The sequence below is a fragment of the Rhinatrema bivittatum genome, chromosome 14, assembly GCF_901001135.1.
Source record: "Rhinatrema bivittatum chromosome 14, aRhiBiv1.1, whole genome shotgun sequence".
Taxonomy (NCBI): Eukaryota; Metazoa; Chordata; class Amphibia; order Gymnophiona; family Rhinatrematidae; genus Rhinatrema; species Rhinatrema bivittatum.
The window spans coordinates 36696640-36713808 of record NC_042628.1 but is presented as its reverse complement, the minus strand read 5'-3'; the positions used below and the strand labels follow the sequence as shown (position 1 = coordinate 36713808).

Genomic DNA, 17169 nt, shown 5'->3' with positions numbered 1-17169 from the left:
TGAAGTTTTCATTATTTATTATCAAATACAAAATTGAGAAAGTTGTATAAAAAGATTCACGAATGACTTACTACTGGACTGTAAACAATGTCTGTGTAACTGCTGCTTGTTAAATAAGAATAGTGGGATACAGGCAAGCAGCTAAGGAGATGGCACAGCAGCCCCTGGAGATCCGGTGCTTGTGTAAACATTAGCAGAGGCCTGCAGCGCTCCTAAACCCTGTGCTGCCTCAGCTCTTTCTTACGCTGCGCTGCAAGGCGGGAAGAACTCAAGCTGTGGAAGGACGGCAGCTCAGGTCTAAGGTACAAAGCTCCTCTAACCACAAATACAGAGCGAGCGGGACAGCAGCAGCAGTGGCTCTGCCCAGGAGAGCACAAGTAGATAGACAGTTCCGGCTTATGGACCATGTTGACTGAAAAACTGCAACTAATTCGGGCCAGGCATGGATTTTTGGTTATATTCCAAATCTTGTTTGCCAATTAAATATCAATCTGTATGTTTCTGTACGGCTTCCTTCCTCCCCACTCTAGAGCAAAGCCACCCATACCAACTGTGCTGGAGGTCACTGACAGCCACTGCTTTCATCTTTCAAACTACCCTGATACTTTCCCTTGCACTGTTAATCTTAACTGGGATTACAAAAAAAAAATAATTCAAATTCCATTTCTCCAGTAAAACAATTTAGACCCAGAGAGATCCGTGCTAGGGGCTAAGAACAGCAAGTGGGAAACAAAAAAAAAAGTATACAAATTCATCATATTCTTATTTAAAATAAATGTATGAGAACTAAACTCACCAATGTTTATACACTGATATTTTGGGGGTCTGCATGTTTGGGTCCCAAATTCAGGTGGACATTTGCTGCCAAATTCTTAGGAGTTTTTACAAGAGAGCTTTACACTGAAGCTGGGGCTGTCTCTTTAGGGAGGGGCCCCTTGCAACTGTACTGAGGTCAGATGTAGGGGGCAAACAAATGCACTGTGTGATGTGACTGAAAGACTAATTCTTTTGAGCCTCCTGCCTAAAAAAACATAAAAATACTAAATTAGGATCTCATCTGCAATATGCATGAGACATACTTGCATGCAAATCTCATGCATATTCATTGTGGATATCCTGCAAATTTGATTGGGTGGATGGGGCCCAAGCATGAGGTTCAGAATGCCTGGGTTAAACTTGAGTGCAACTCAAGCCCAGTACGCGCACAAGGGCTGGGCTTCTTCGAAGGCAGGCCACAGGACAACGGAATGAGTTGCTTGGTTAGCTCTCAGCCCCTCTCCCACACTGTCCCCATGATATTGAGGTCAGCAATGCAAGTATCACAACACTGAGAGAAGACGGGAGAGATCTCAGATGGCCCAGTGACCCAGGCAGTGATTACCTACATCAGTCAGTTATAAACAAAAGGACGCATGTTTTTTTTTTTAACCAGTTCTCCCCTTTCCTCTTCCCCCGCGATGATGCAAATTCCTAAACTAGACCAAACCAGAAGGCTGCATAGAGCGCCCCACTTATTAGCGACAGATGCTTCTCTGCTCCCATTACTCGTAAAGCCAGCTCCCAGCATTGTCTTCCCAGCACAGCAGCTCCGCCGAGTTGAACCAGAGAGCGATCTCCCGCCGAGCGCTTTCTGTTGAGTCGCTGCCATGAATCACATTCCTGTGGGAACACAGACAGTGAGCGTGAACACACACTTACCACTCCCACTGTGCACTGTAATGTCACTCACATCAAGAGGGGTGGGTTAGAGCAATGCCCTGGTCTGAATGTGGATAGCTACACTGATCACTGCCCCAAAATTATAGGGCTCACACCCTATTCCTTTACTATAGGAGCTGTATGGAGCTACAGGCGCTGTGACTGGCTCCTACCCATTCATCCTACCTGGAACTGTGCTTAGTGTCCATACCCACTAGGTCACCTGTACTCACACCAAACCTGGTTGTCCTGCACAGCATGGAAACTGTGAACAGCAAAGTAGTAGTTACATTAAAGGGTTAGTTTCAGTGGACACCCATGCTAAATCACTGGAGTGAATCAGAGGGATTTATTTCAACTGAAAAACCACCATTATAAACTTAGCCGTTCAGTCTTTCTTCCTTATTTTGTACAGTACCAGCACCAAGTTGCTACAGTGTGTGGCCATGACAGTAAGCCTGTGACTAGAAGCCAGTATCAATGTCTCGTCATCATATCAGATTTACTCTGCGGGACGATGGGCATTAAATTTAAGATACAAATATAGTAAAGATGACAGTAAATAATACTAAAATGTTAAGAAAATAGTACTTCAACAAGAAATACTCCTGTGTAAAGGAAATATGTCCTCGGGAAAGGAGTGTGTGTGTGTGTCTGTCTGTCTGCGTGAGAAAACCCCAACAGGCAAAGCAAATACAGTCAAGTATTCCTATATGCACACTACAACCACATATGTAAATCTCACACCCACAAAAATGTGCATGTTGGTGGTGATCAGACAGGTTGGGATTGTCTAATTTTTCAATAACTTCTAATGAATGATTGCTTTGAACTGAAAGAGGTGACAATAATACAAAACTTAACTGCTATTTTCGGAGTTAGGTGGCCTCTTTTTCTCGTTGGGCAGTAGTATATAGGTTCACCCTTTTTTGACCTCAGCAGTTTCTTCCTGCTGCTTCACATCTCTTGTTCAATGGGAACTGGCACTATGAGCCTTCATTTGCAACTACCTGGGGATAGAGAGTTGCTTACCTGTAACAGGTGTTCTCTAAGGACAGCAGAATGTTAGACCTCACACATGGGTGACACCATAAGATGAAGCCCTGATGCAGAAAACTTATGTCAAAGTTTCTAGAACTTTGATTAGGCACACTGAGCATGCCCAGCATGCCCTATACCACACGGGCACGCAGGGTCCATTTTCAGTCTTGTTACAGAATTATAATTAAAACAAAAAATAGGAGAAACCCAACTCCACAGGGTGGTGCATGGGTTTCATGAGGACTAACATCCTGCTGTCCTCAGAGAACACCTGTTACAGGTAAGCAGCTCTGCTTTCTCCGAGGACAAGTAGGATGGTAGTCCTCACACATGGGTGAATCCCTAGCTACAGGCTGCTCACCAACACAAAAGGGGACCAACAGACCCCTAACCAGGTGCCAACGAGCACAACAGTGCTAATGGTAACAGAGAATGAGACAGCCTGAACCCAAACAATGGGCCCTAAGTGGGGAGAGTTGGGCTCTGAACTTCAAACAGGTTTCGCAGGATAGACTGGCCAAACCTACTGACGTAATGTACATCCCTATCCAGACAATAGTGAGATGTGAATGCGTGGAGAGAACTCCATCTCGCAGCCTTGCACATCTCTGCCATGGGAACTGCTCGCAAATGGGCCACCGACACTGCCAAGGCTCTGACAGAATGAGCCTTTACATGGCCCCCAAGATGCAGTCCTGCCTAGGCCTAACAAAAGGAGATGCAATCTGCTGGCCAACTGGATTGTGTGCTTGGCAATGGCAACACTCAACCTATTCTTACCAAAGGAAATAAAAAGTTGGGTGGACTGTCCATGGGCTTCTGTCCACTCCAGACAGAAGGCTAAGGCTCGCTTGCAATCCAAACTGTGCAGTGCTCATTTGCCTTGGTGCAAATGGGGCCTGGGAAATAATGTTGGCATGACGATGGACTGGTTAAGATGGAAGTCCATCATCACCTTAGGCAAGAACTTAGGGTGCATGCACAAGATCACTGTCATGATAAAAGTTAGTGTAAGGTGGATAAGTTACTAAGGCCGGGAGCTCGCTGACCACTACCAAAAATATGACCTTCCAGGTCAGGTACTTCAGGTCACAGGTGCGCAGCGGCTCAAAAGGAGCTTTCATCAGCTGAACTAAGACCACATAGAGATCCCAAGACACAGCAGGAGGCCTTAGGGGAGGCTTCAATTGAAGCAGGCCCGCATGAATCGTACAACTCTAGGCTGCACAGAGATGGGCATATCATCCACACTTTTGTGGGACGTGCCAAATGCACTGAGATGAACTTAAATGGAGTTGGTTTTTAAGCCAGCTTACAAAAGCTATAGAAGGTAATTAAGCAGTTTTTGTGTGGGGCAGAACGGATCTAGGGCCTTCTGGAAAACCTCCTCCACTTCAGTCATGGGATTTTCTAGTGGAAGGCTTTCTAGAAGCCATAAGGACCTAAGACACATCATCTGAAAGATCGAGCGGCTGCAGAATTAACCTCTCAATATCCAGGCTGTGAGCAACAGGGCCTGGAGACTGGGATGCCGCAACTTGCTTGATTTTGTGTGATGAGATCTGGGGAAGTCCCCAGACTGATCAGTCTCCGGCTGGACAACTCCCGTAGGAGTGGAAACCAGACCTGTCTCGGCCAATGAGAGGTTATTCTCATAAAGCTTCAAGAGTCTTTGCCACTAAGGGAATCGGAGGATATGCAAACAGAAGACCCTTGCTCCAATGACAGGCAAGGGCATACAAAGCTGGTTTGCTGTCTGACCTGTACAGGGAGCAGAACAGAGGCACCTTCTTGTTGCAAGGGGATGTGAACAGATCTATGTCCGAGCTCCCCCAGAGACAGAATGTCCGATTCGCTACCCCCTGTTTCAGGGATCTCTTGTGGGGTCTGAAGGCTCGACTCAACCTGTCCACTACCACATTCTCCTTCCCAGCCAGGTACATGGCCCTGAGTACCATCCCCTGGGACAAGGACCTCGACCAGAACTGGACCACTTCTTGACACAGGAGATATGACCCCATGCCTCCCCTGCTTGAAGATATACCACATGGCTACTTGGTTGTCGGTTTGGATCAGGACAACTTTTGTTGGACAGCCGATCTCTGAAAGCCTATAATAGCGTGTACCTGATTGTGCGAAGCTCCAGGAAATTCATTTCACAAGAGCGTTCCTAAGTGGACCAGAGACCCGGGGTGCTGAGCCCATCTACAAGAGTTCCCCATCCCGGGGTGAATGCATCTGTGATTAGGACAATTTGGGTAGGGGGACTTTGAAAAGAGATCCCCATTCCAGATTTGAATGTACTCACCACCAGGACAATGAGTCCCAGAGAGACAGAGTGACTCAGATGCAATCCTGGAGGCTTCTGAGTGGCCTGGCGCCACTGCAACCTCAGGGACCATTGGGCTCTGCGCATGTCTAAACGTGCCAAGAGAGTGACATTGACAGTTGCGGCCATATGGCCCAACAGCCTCAATATGTGCCAGGCTGACACCTGATGGTTCTGCTGAATCTCTACTGCAATGGTTGTCAAGGCGACGGCCCTTTGACGAGGCAGGTACTCCTTGGACTGAGCTGTGTCTAGCAGGGCTCCTATGAAGTCCAATTGAAGTGATGGGCTGAGATGGGACTTTGGGTAGTTGAGAACGAATCCTAGTGACTCCAACACCTGGAAGGTCAAGCCCATGGACCTGGCAGCCCCTGCCTGAGATGTGCTCTTGACCAGCCAATCATCCAGATAAGGGAAAACATGCACTCCCAGCCTGTGGAGGTGAGCCACCACCACAGCCAGGCATTTTGTGAAGACTCATGGGGCTGATGCTAGCCTGAACAGCAACACCCGGTACTGGAAGTGCTACTTTCCCCGCCATAAATCGAAGATACTGCCTGTGACCGGGGAAGATCTTGATATGAGAGTGTGTCCCCTTTAAATCGAGGGAGCTTAGTCAGTCCTCTTTTGTAAAATGGGGATCAAGGTACCCAGGGAAACCATTTTGAACTTTTTTTTTTTTTTTTTTTTAGAAACTTATTCAAGGCCCTTAGGTCTAGGATGGGATGGAGTTTTCCTGTTCTCTTCAGAATCAGGAAGAACCTGGAGAAGAATCCGTGCCTTCTTTGCCCTGGGGGTATGGGCTTGACTGCCCTGACCGTTAAGAGGAAGGAGAGCTCCCCTGGCAATACCTATTGATGTACTACCAGTCCTCAAAATGGGCATGGAGGGCAATTTGGCAGGACACCCAAATAGATTCAATTGTTACAATTGACAGACAATGAAAAGGACCCACTGGTCCGAGGTTATACTGGGACACTGGTTCACAAAGAACTGCAGCCTGCCGCTGACCGGAGGGTCCAACGTCCTGGGTACAGGCGACTAGTATACACTCCTTAAGACCCAGTCAAAACCCCGACCCTTGTGTTGACTGAGGCACCAGCTGGAGCTTGGGGGCTCTCTGCTGCCTAGGGCAGCTGCAGGAGCCCTGATAGTGTTGATGGAAGCAAGGGAGCGGAGGATGGTACTTCCTTTGGCTAACGAAAGACTTCCCGGTGCCGTTGGTGCCACAGGACCGAAGCCCTGCAGCGCCCGGTCCACCACTAGCTGGACTTTACGCTCCAGCTCCTCCTCAAAACGTTGCCAATGCCAACACCGACTGCGAGGAAGGAGGGTTGGTTAGATCTCATTTGGACCCTTGAGGTGGACTGGTGACTGGCATCAGGACCGGTGGAGATAATTGCGGACCCTCGTCACCGATGGAGGACTGGCACTCCTTGCTGCAGGATCACTTCAGGGACATCGCGGCGTGAGCTGGTGCATCCTCGGGGACCGGTGCCGATGCTTCTTTGGCTTCCCTCAATGCTCGGTCCAGTCCTTCCCCCGTGCTGAGGCTGACAAGGAACCTCGGTCTGGAGGAGATCGATGGTGGTAGGTCTCCGGTGCCCCTATCCACTGATGGCACCGACAGAATCAACGGTCCTGCTGATGTCGATAGCTCAGACTCCATCAGTGCAGCTCCTTGGTCCTTCGATGCCGATGGGTCAGGCTTCTTCGGCCCAAAGAGATATTTTCATCTTATTGAGTTGAAGTTGACATTCTTTTGGGTCATCTGGGTGCATAAGCAGCAACCCCAGATGTCATGCGATGCCCCCAGGCAGAGGACACATATCTCATGTGGATCAGTAATGGACATGATCCTTAGCATGGGGTGCATCACCGAAAACCAGACGTGGCCATGTCGGACGAAACAAAGGGGGCACAAACCAAAAATGATGATGGGGTGTCGATGGCTGGTAGGCACTAATGTACTGCCGCCATGCGGAATCGACCGCAAAAGGAAAAAAAAAAACTTACCAGAATCACTGAAAACCCCGACTAGGAGCACTATGGAAGGCACCGAGAGGGGCCCGGTGACAGAATAACACGGAAAAAAAATGCAAAAAAAAATAACGTGAAAAAGGAAAATTTACCACAAGACCAAAAACAGCCAAAAGTGAGTTCACTCACACAATGAGGCTTACAGCTTTGTGGAAAAGAGAGACTGGACAGGAACCCGCATGGACATGTGGTATAGGGCATGCTGGGCAGGCTCAGTATGCCAGTCAAAGTTTCTGGAAACTTTGACACAAGTTTTCCCACATTGGGGCTCCATCTGATGATGTCACCCATGTGACATCATCCTGCTTGCCCTTGGAGAATCCCCCTACCACCCCTTCCCCCTCAATGTATCTAGTCTGGTCAGTGATGGTCTTGAACGAGGGCTGGGGGCCGAGCAATCATGAATCCTCAATCCAGTTACCCTTAAGCAAAGTCCACGACTCGGTCCCACAATCCCTCCCCCACCCAAGGGCTGACACCATAGCATCCCCAGCAAACCCTGGACAGTGGATGATTTAACTCGGGGGATCGAAACAGGGACATTATATTGTGAGCCGACATGAAGCGATAAACAAATGTTCGGTATATAAAAAATGTTAAATAAATAAATAAACAGTCCACATGGCAGTGCACGGCATTGCCACCAAGGTGCCAGGCTGGCCAGCCCAAAATGTTTCTACTGTTCTCCTGCACATTCCCTTTCCTCTTCCTGCAAGAGCAGATCGGAATGGGTCATTTTTGCCAAAATGAAAAAAAAAAAAAGTGCTCCGACCTGCTGATGTCCACACAGAAATCCCCTCGGATGGTGCCGGGCTTGGAGTCAGCTGGGTTGGTTTCCCCCAGCATGGTGCGAGCCGTCTTCACCACGTCCAGCCCTTGCCACACCTACAGAGAGGGAAAAGAAAAGCAAAGGGTCCCCAGAGGTACGGATGCGAGTGGAGAGGCACTGAAGGGAATGGAGCCAGTCCAACACTTACCATAGCAAGCACTGGCCCCGAGCTCATGTATTTCACCAGCCGACTGTAGAAAGGCCGAGCCTGCAGCGCTAAGTAATGATCCTTCAGCAGGCTGTCCGGGGCCTGATCACACACAAAATAAAACGGGTAAATATATATTAACTGCTTCCACTCTCAAGCAAGCAAGCCACATCCTCTCTCACTTCTCCCCCTACCCCGATAGAACAGCAGCTCCGTTGCACCGAGCTCCTACGGGAACGCCAGCTTTTAATATGCACGGCCGCCACGGAGCTTCGCTCGGGAATTCTTGGGAGCTTGAGAGAAAATTTGGTTTTAGGAGTCGGGTGCTGGAAAACGCTTTTATGTAAGAGCAGAAAACAAATGAACCCGGAAAGCCAGGAACATTTCCCAGTGGTTAAGATCAGTAACCCAGGGGTGTGCACCCCGAAGCAGGCCTTTCTCTGCCCGCTTGGTTTGATGGTGATTTTTCAATGCAAAATCTAAGCTGGGGGTGGGGGAAGCAGAGAAAAATGAAGTCCCAATCAGAAAATAACCAAATTAGGGCCCAGGGCCACGATCAAAACAGAACCAGAACCCGAAACCAGAACCATGGTCTGCGGGGATCCGGCCTAGCCACTGTTGGGAGACAGGATGCTGGGCTCGATGGACCTCTGTCTGACCCGGCATGGAGCTTCTTATGTCCTCACGGTCCGTGAAGTCCGTCTCAGCAGCCAGAGCTCGCGACCTGTGCAAACTGATGAATGAGAGCCTTGGGTCACAGCGTGAGGAACTGCTTAAAATGGGAGGCTCATTCCCCCTTGTATTTTTAAGTATACGTAGTATCTTATATGGGCAGGAAATTGAGCAGATGACCACACTGCCTCCTGAATTAGGGACAGTCAGCAGCGCAGGAGATTGGGAGGAACAAAAAAAACCTGGCGACCGTTTCCCCAGAGAACTTCCTCTGGATCTGTCTCAGCCAATAGGGAGCTATGAGGAATATAGCTGCCTAGACCTTGTAAACCTATCGAAAACCCAGACTCTGGCCCGGGACTGAGGCTGTACGGAGTAAGTTGCCTTGGTCCCCTGTGCTATAACGCAAGTTCAGGAACCTCTCCATTAAAGAGATGGAAAGAGAGAGACCACATCACATGTGGACCTTACTCCTAACCAGGGACTATTGATGGTTCCCAACCCAGGCCCAGTCTGACCATCAGGGCAGACTCCTTCCTCACCCATTTGAGGTACAGCTTCAAGCCCTACTGCAAAAACTGTCCCTGTCCTTTGTTACACAAGGTACAATTAATGTCTGTTTGGAAGAGGATCAAATCGTCAGCTAACTGAACCTTCAAGACTGCAGATTAACTCTTACTCTATTTCACACAAGGGAAGTCAATGAAATCTCCTGAGCAGCCCTGAAAACCTGGGTGCAGAGCTCTCTCTATACAAGCTCCCCAGTCCAAGGCTGGACCCATCCACAGTCCAGCCTTGGACTGCTAGGCAATCTTGGACTGATTCATCTACCAGGACAGAGTGTCCCTCGTGGCTAAGTGCTGTGGAGGTTACCCAAGGGATGTGGAGTGATTGTAAGCACCAGCCTATTTTAGGAGTCACTGTACTGCGACGACACAGCAGAGAAGGACTGCGTACTTTTTGTGCTACAGGAGCTAACCCGACCTGTCTTGAACGGACATCAGATGACATACCTAAGCTCTCTGCCACAGACACTCAATATACGAATTCTTTTAGGCGCAAGAATTGCTTCCTTTCTTCCTAAACCAGCGCTAATAGAGATCCGAAGAATTCAGGAACAGGACAAGAAAACCTGGTACCGATATCCAGATGTTCCTTACTTTCATGCCACCTCTAGAGGTACAGTTGTGCTCAGATGTTTATATACCCCTGGCAGCATTTGTAAGATGTGGAGCATTTTAAGAAAACATGAGTGATCAGCAGAACACGTCTTGTTATTTTTAATGTTTCAAATTAAACTTATTTATGCGTCACAGAATAGCACAAACATTAAACAAACCATAGCAATAAAGGAAATAATAAAATGGTCCTGTTTAAAAGTTTATGTACCCTTAGTTCTTAATAGTGTGCATTGCCCCCTTTTGCATCAATGACGTATTGCAGTCTTTTGTGATAATTAGGCCCTTTATTTTCTCATGTGGTAAAGCTGCCCATTTCTCTTAGCAAAAAGCCTGCAGATCCTGTAGATTCTTTGGCTGTCTAGCATGAGCTGCGTGTTTGCGTTCTCCCCAAAATGGCTCAATGTTGTTGAGGTCAGGAGACTGTGATGGCCACGCCAGAACCTTCACTTTCTTCTGCTGCAACCACTGGAGGGTCGAATTGGCCTTATAATTCAGATCACGGTCATGATGGAAAATCCAAGTCATCCCCATGCGCACCCTCCTAGCTGATGAATGCAGATTCTCTCCTCCAATATTTTCTGATAAGATGCTGCGTTCATCCTGCCATCAATTTGGACTAACTTCCCTGTGCCGCTGCAGCTCACACCCCCCTAAAACAGCAGAGATCCGCCTCCATGCTTCACAGTAGGGATGGCGTGCTTCTCGTCATAAATCTTGTTGAATCCTCTCTAAGCATTAGAGATGTGAATCGGGCTTCGGACGATTGAAAATATCGTACGATATTTTCAAAATCGTCAGAAATCGGGGGCTCCCCCAAAACGATAGGAAAACCCCACGATATTGTTTGTGGGGGTTCTCTTATCGTTTTGGGGGGAGGGCGGGAAAAACGGCACACAAAAATAACCCCTAAACCCACCCCGACCCTTTAAAACTAATCCCTTAGCTTCCCCCACCCTCCCAATCCCCCCAAAAAACATTTTATAGGTACCTGGTGGTCCAGTGGGGGTCCCAGGAGCGATCTCCCGCTCCCGGGCTGTCGGCTGCCACTAATCAAAATGGCGCCGATGGCCCTTTGCCCTTACCATGTGACAGGGTATCCGTGTCATTGGCCGGCCCCTGTCACATGGTAGGAGCACTGGATGGCCCACTCCAAATCTTTTTGTTCCGGAAGTTTTGAGGCTTCTCTGGGTGCTGTTTGGTGTATTGTAAGCGGGCTGCTTTGTGGTGTTGGTGCAGCAACGACTTTTTTTTTCTGGCAACTCCACCATGCAGCCCATCTTTGTTCAAGTACCTCCTCATTGTGCCGGCTCAAACACCCACACCACTTTGTTTCAGAGAAGCCCTGTATTTCAGAAAACGTTGCTTGTGCTGCCAAATTTTCCTGGCAGTTGTGTCTGAAATCTTTCCTGACCCTAGCTTGGTATTAACAGAAACCATACTTTTCCCCACTTCTTGATCAGAGTTTAAACAGGACTGATTGGCATTTTCAGATTTGTGGACATCTTTGTATATCCTTTTCCTGATTTATCAAGTTGAAATGCATTTGCTCACAGATCCTTTTGACAATTCATTTGCTTTCCCTGATGCTTCAGTAACCAAAGTCCTAGGTGAAATGCACAAGGGGTTTCTCAAGAGCTAAGAAACTCACTGATTATTTATACACAGACACTAATTGCAATCAAACAAGGCACTTACCCTTCATTGCCATCTCAACGTGCGTCAAAACATTCAAGGGTATGCAAACTTTTGGACAGGGTGACAATAGAATATGAAGTCCTTAGCTAGAAGAGCCATGGGTGTCGGCGCTGTTCTAATCTGTTTCAAGATTTATACTTATGAGCTGCTTTGGCAAGCATTTAAACATAACCTCCGACTAAGATGTTAGAATTCGAACGCCGCAGCGTCGGGTGTTTTCATTGTCAGCGCTACAAAATTAGCAGGCTCCTGTGGACTCCAAAGATTTATTTGTTAAACCTGGTTACAGGCTCTATGTAATTGGAGCAGCAAGATACGTCATCCTTTATCTATTTATTTTGTTCCTAAAGACAAGATTTTATTTACAACAAAAAAATAATACTTTGAAAAAAATAATATACACCTGGGAGTTACTCTATCCCGGGCCAAGGATTATAAATATATGGGCACTTAAGCGCTCTAAGCAATTGTAAGACATAAGACATCGAAGTTGATGCGCAGTCTAAGTGCCTTGTATACGAGGGCCATCTTTAACTTTAGATCTATGTTTGAGTAAAGTTTCTATTATCGGTTTAAACTTTTGAACAGGACCATTTTATTATTTCCTTTATTGCTATGGTCTGTTTAATGATTGTGCTAGTCTGTGATACAGAATAGTTTAATTTGAAACACATTAAAAATAACAGACGGGTTTTGTCTGATCACGCATGTTTTCTTAAAATGCTACCCATCTTACAAATTCTGCCAGGGGTATGAACACAACTGTAGATTGGGCAGGCCCCATAGCCCTCCAGTAGAGAATGGAACAGTTCTGACGGTGAAAACCTGGAAAAAGCATTTATTAGAGAGCAATTTGGAGAAGTTATCAACTAAGGTATTCTCCTCTTAACAACCCAAGTACGTTGGATACTCTGGATTTAGTGTAACTCTTATTCTCCCCTCAAATGAGAGGTGTAACAGCAGCCACACTGGGATTTGGCCAGCATTCTCCTGATCCAGTCAAAACCCCGAGCTGGGCTCCAGCCAAACTAAGCTCCAGTCAGTGCGGCCTCTGCTCTCCTTCACCAGAATGAAGAGGCTGCTGATGGGGATCGAGCCCTTCACTACTATGCCCCACTCATGAGCCCTCCCAGCTGCGTATAATGGGGGCCATATCGGCCATGGAAAGGGCACATGGTGACCTTAACATTAAACTCCCACCTCTAGTGCTAAAAATGCCAGGGATCTTACAGATCCTGCAACTTGGCTCCCCAGCCGTTATCCTCCGGTGACCCTGAAGAGTCAAGGGGTAGAGAAGGAACCGTTGTGATAACCGCTTGGCTGACCACAGATTGTGCCATCATCATCATAGAACTTCCTCCTCAGAAAACCCAGGATAAGGGACCTCTGGCCTTCTTGTTACTTATAAATCCTGGAGTATGGGCATGATAGTTTGTGTCGAGCTCCTCATCAAACAGGAAAGCAAGGTCACAAGCTGTCAGAGGTGAGATTCTCTGAAGATCTTCCCATGTTCTGAGGAGGAGGTGAATCAGGGAGCACTGACCTCTCCCTCAATCCAAGGAGTCCACTGATCCGTAGTCCCTGTACAGCCCTATCTGGTCTGGACAGCCTGACCAGGAGCAAGTGGGATCTCATCTACCTAAGGGCTCAGCCTGAACCAATATGCTTGACAGATACATCAGGGCTCAATGCCCATTGTCAGTGCACAGCACCCAATGTTGATTTCCGCTGGTGAAGCGGCACCTGACATTGTTGTAGTCAGCACCCAATGACGACCCATGGAACAGAACAGGCATTGGAGAGCCGATGCATCCCATGGAACAGAACGGGCATCGGAGAGCCGATGCATCCCGTGGAACAGAACGGGCATCGGAGAGCCGATGCATCCCGTGGAACAGAACGGGCATCGGAGAGCCGATGCATCCCGTGGAACAGAAAGGGCATCAGGGAACTGATGCCCTGCAGTTTCACTGGTACCTCGGTGCACCGGCACCTGATGTCTTAGGAGCATGGGCATCACTGGTGCATCAGCTGTTGCTGAAAGCTCCTCTGTCCTGACCCCAGCCTGCTCTTCAGCTTTTTCTTACAGACTGCCCTGCCAGGACAGGCTGGCAAATAAGGAGGGAGGTCAGGTAATGCAGGGCTTCATAAGAACAGAAGAACATGCCATACTGAGTCAGACCAGGGGTCCATCAAGCCCAGCATCCTGTTTCCAACAGAGGCCAAAACCAGGCCACAAGAGCCTGGCAATTACCCAAACACTAAGAAGATCCCATGCTACTGATGCAATTAATAGCAGTGGCTATTCCCTAAGTAAACTTGATTAATAGCAGTTAATGGACTTCTCCTCCAAGAACTTATCCAAATCTTTTTTTAAACCCAGCTACACTAACTGCACCAACCACATCCTCTGGCAACAAATTCCACAGCTTAATTGTGCGTTCAGTGAAAAATAATTTTTTCCGATTAGTTTTAAATGTGCTACTTGCTAACTTCATAGATTGCCTCCTAGTCCTTTTATTATCTGAAAATGTAAATAATCGATTTAGGTCTACTCATTCAAGATCTCTCATGATCTTAAAGACCTCTATCATATCCCCCCTCAGATCTTAAAGACCTCTATCATATCCCCCCTTCTCTAAGCTGAACAGCCCTAACTTCTTTAGCCTTTCCTCATAGGGGAGCTGTTCCATTCTCTTTATCATTTTGGTCGCCCTTCAGAGTTATAATTAATTTGGGTCCTGGTCACCTATACAAAAAAAGGGCTGAATTAGCCCAAGTTCAACCTTTTGCTGTATGCAAATTTCTTTAGCATAGCTTTCACTATTAAGGGCCTTATTATCCATTCACCAACAAGGAAAGAGAGGACTGCATGTGCATTTAAGTGGAACGCTATAGATTTTTTTTTTAAATAATTGTCAGGCTCCAAGGAAACCTGAGAATCATATCTTTTAATCTGTATTTTATGAGCACTTGTTTATTAGGGCACTTCTGAATAGAATAGCATTGGCTGTCTTACTGCATATAGTACACATTCAGTGGGGTCCTGAGCACCCAGGTATTCGTGGCTGACTGGTGGTTACAGTATAGGTGCACATGCACACCATCAGACTTAACTGTGCCTGAGGATCCTCAATCCTTGCTATGGTGTGCACACTCTCTAAAGCTCTTCAACAAATCCCTGCAAGGCAGGGAGAAGCTGGTGAACACTGAGGCCTTTGGAGAAATGTTTTGTGTTGTTTTACCTGCATCAGTTTCATCCCCACCAGCTTGAAGCCTTTCCGCTCGAAGCGTCGGATAATCTCACCAATCAGGCGCCGTTGGACGCCATCAGGTTTGATGGCTAGAAAGGTGCGCTCGTTAATCCCTGTCCATGCTGAAAACACACAGAAAGAAATAAGCTGAATAGAAATAGAGCTAGAAACCAAGGGTAGAATCATATTAAGCTGCCACTCCCTTTTTTTGACACGGCATACAGAAAGGCATGAATCAGGGGTATGCTGATAGCAGTAGTAGCTTCAGTCCTCAAAAGATCAACTTAACATGTTTCTTAAATCTACTGCTTCTAACGTCCAGAGCTCCTTTTCTGTCCTAATAGATTTTATTTTTATAGCTTTACACGTATTTGAGAATAAGTAGTGAGCACCTTTTATGACCACAGTTTTGTTTTACATTGTTCTTCCCTGAGCTGTGTCTGCTTTACTTAATGTATAACGTGTCTGCAGTACAGCAGCTCAGAATCAAACGTATGGGAGGAACTAAGAGAGAAGTGTTTGAAAATGTTAAATGTCACTCTCTCTTCAGCTGTAATAAAAAAAAAAAAAGGAAGCTTCACCAACATCTGAGTCAACTAAAAACGTTCTGAGTTTTACAGAACTTCAAGGAACATACGGTAAAATACTGCACAAACCTATGATATAAGTTCTGGGGGTAAATAAAGCCTATTAATAAAACAATGGCGGCTGTACTTTTGGCCAAAAATAACTGTATTAGACGTACATTCTGCCGCAACAGCGGTTGATGTCCATTGCATGCGGAATATAAATCAAGTAAATACATTTATTTATTTTTTTATTCCTTACTAATTCCATTTAGCACTAGGCTGGGTAACAGGAGACCCACTAGGTGAGGGACAAGGATGTGGCATTCAGGGAGATAACTTCCAGGACAGGTGCACTCTCCACACCCCTGTGCCGAATGCACGCATATCCTCTAAATATCGCGCACCATAATAGGAGAATCGCCCGGTGCTCACTCTATCAACTAAGGCGCAGGAAGGACGGAGGCCGCGTGAATGCGACGGACACGGAGCTCAGCCCACCCTCGGGAAAGCAGACAGGGCGCCACCGGCTGCAGTTCCCCCCCTTCCCCAGCAGCGGGCGGAAGGGATCCTCCAGCCACGCCGCTCTGCTCCGCACCGCCCGCCACTCATCTGAACGTGCAGCGGGAGCCGGAGGGCGCAGGGCGAGTTTGGGGACCCCCCCTGCCAGCCCGGCGCATTCGCACTCACCGCTCTGGAAAATGTGAGCGAAGATGGTCAGCACCAGACAGATCATGGCCAGCACGGGGAGAGCCTGGAGCGGAGCCGGACGAGGGCGAGCACGTACGGCACGCGGACACGGGAACGCGCTCCTTAAAGGAGACGTGAGCGATTTGCTTGCACAGCGCTGGATGGAGGCGTTTTTTTGGGAATAGGAGGTGTACTGGTGTTGTAGGGCAGTGTCGCTCCACCCAGTCCTCGGGGCACACCTAGCCCGTTGGGTTTTCAGGCTATTCGCAGTGAATATGCATGCGATAGATTTGCATACAGAGGATATCCTGAAAACCTGACTGGTTAAATAGCACTGTTTTAGAGCCTGGTGTAATGTTTTCCGCGTTGCCTTTTCATAGGTAGGGTTGTTGGCAGTTAGTGCTGTTTTGGATTAGCAGGTTTTCTATATTCTAATTGAAATTTTGTTTACTTATGGTTTTCTGAGGGGCACGCCCACCACTCAACATGCAATTACAATAGACTAATTCCATAAGGGTTCCAAGTGTCTTTTTATGCTTTTTACAGGGCTTTCTATAAGTGATATTTTTAACTCGGAAAAATGAACTTTGACTGTCCTATTTCATGTAAAATCTGTTATAAATGCAATCATTTTAAATGTGTGTGTGGGAGGAGGGACCAGGGGTTGCACAAGGTTGTAAAGTTCTCCTAGGGCCTTCTAATGCCCTTGCACTGGCCGTTTGCAAATCCATAAAAAAATCAGCTCATAGCACAGAATGAGAGACTGATTCCGGTCAGCTGAAGTCCTGCTGCAGAAAAGTTCCTCATTCAACTTTAATTTATCTTTGCATCAACATGGGTTTCCCTGAAATGGGTAAAATGGGGTGAAATTCATATTTAGATGCTTTACTAAGAACCAGCTTTCCTATATCAAGAGGTGAAAAGGGAGTGAGTATATTTTACAGTAAAAGTAATCTATGTGCCAATGTCCTGACATTATTGGATTCCTCTCCATTTTAAGATTTCTTACCTCTGGGCTTCACTTCC

At 47.2% G+C, this 17169-nt stretch overlaps 1 protein-coding gene across 2 annotated transcripts; it reads right to left on the bottom strand.

Moving 5' to 3' along the window:
* NME3 (NME/NM23 nucleoside diphosphate kinase 3) lies at window positions 1–16303 on the bottom strand. 2 transcript variants are annotated; one of them, XM_029577074.1, is made up of 5 exons: window positions 16144–16303; window positions 14879–15009; window positions 8086–8187; window positions 7881–7993; window positions 1–1659 (listed from the first exon to the last, which is right to left on the bottom strand). In XM_029577074.1, the coding sequence occupies exons 1-5, from the start codon at window positions 16187–16189 to the stop codon at window positions 1542–1544; spliced, it is 510 nt and encodes a 169-aa protein (XP_029432934.1). In that variant the 5' UTR covers window positions 16190–16303; the 3' UTR covers window positions 1–1541. The 2 variants fall into 2 exon arrangements, with proteins under 2 accessions (XP_029432934.1, XP_029432935.1); XM_029577075.1 differs by lacking the exon at window positions 16144–16303 and adding an exon at window positions 15716–15734.
* Window positions 16304–17169: the final 866 nt, after the last annotated feature.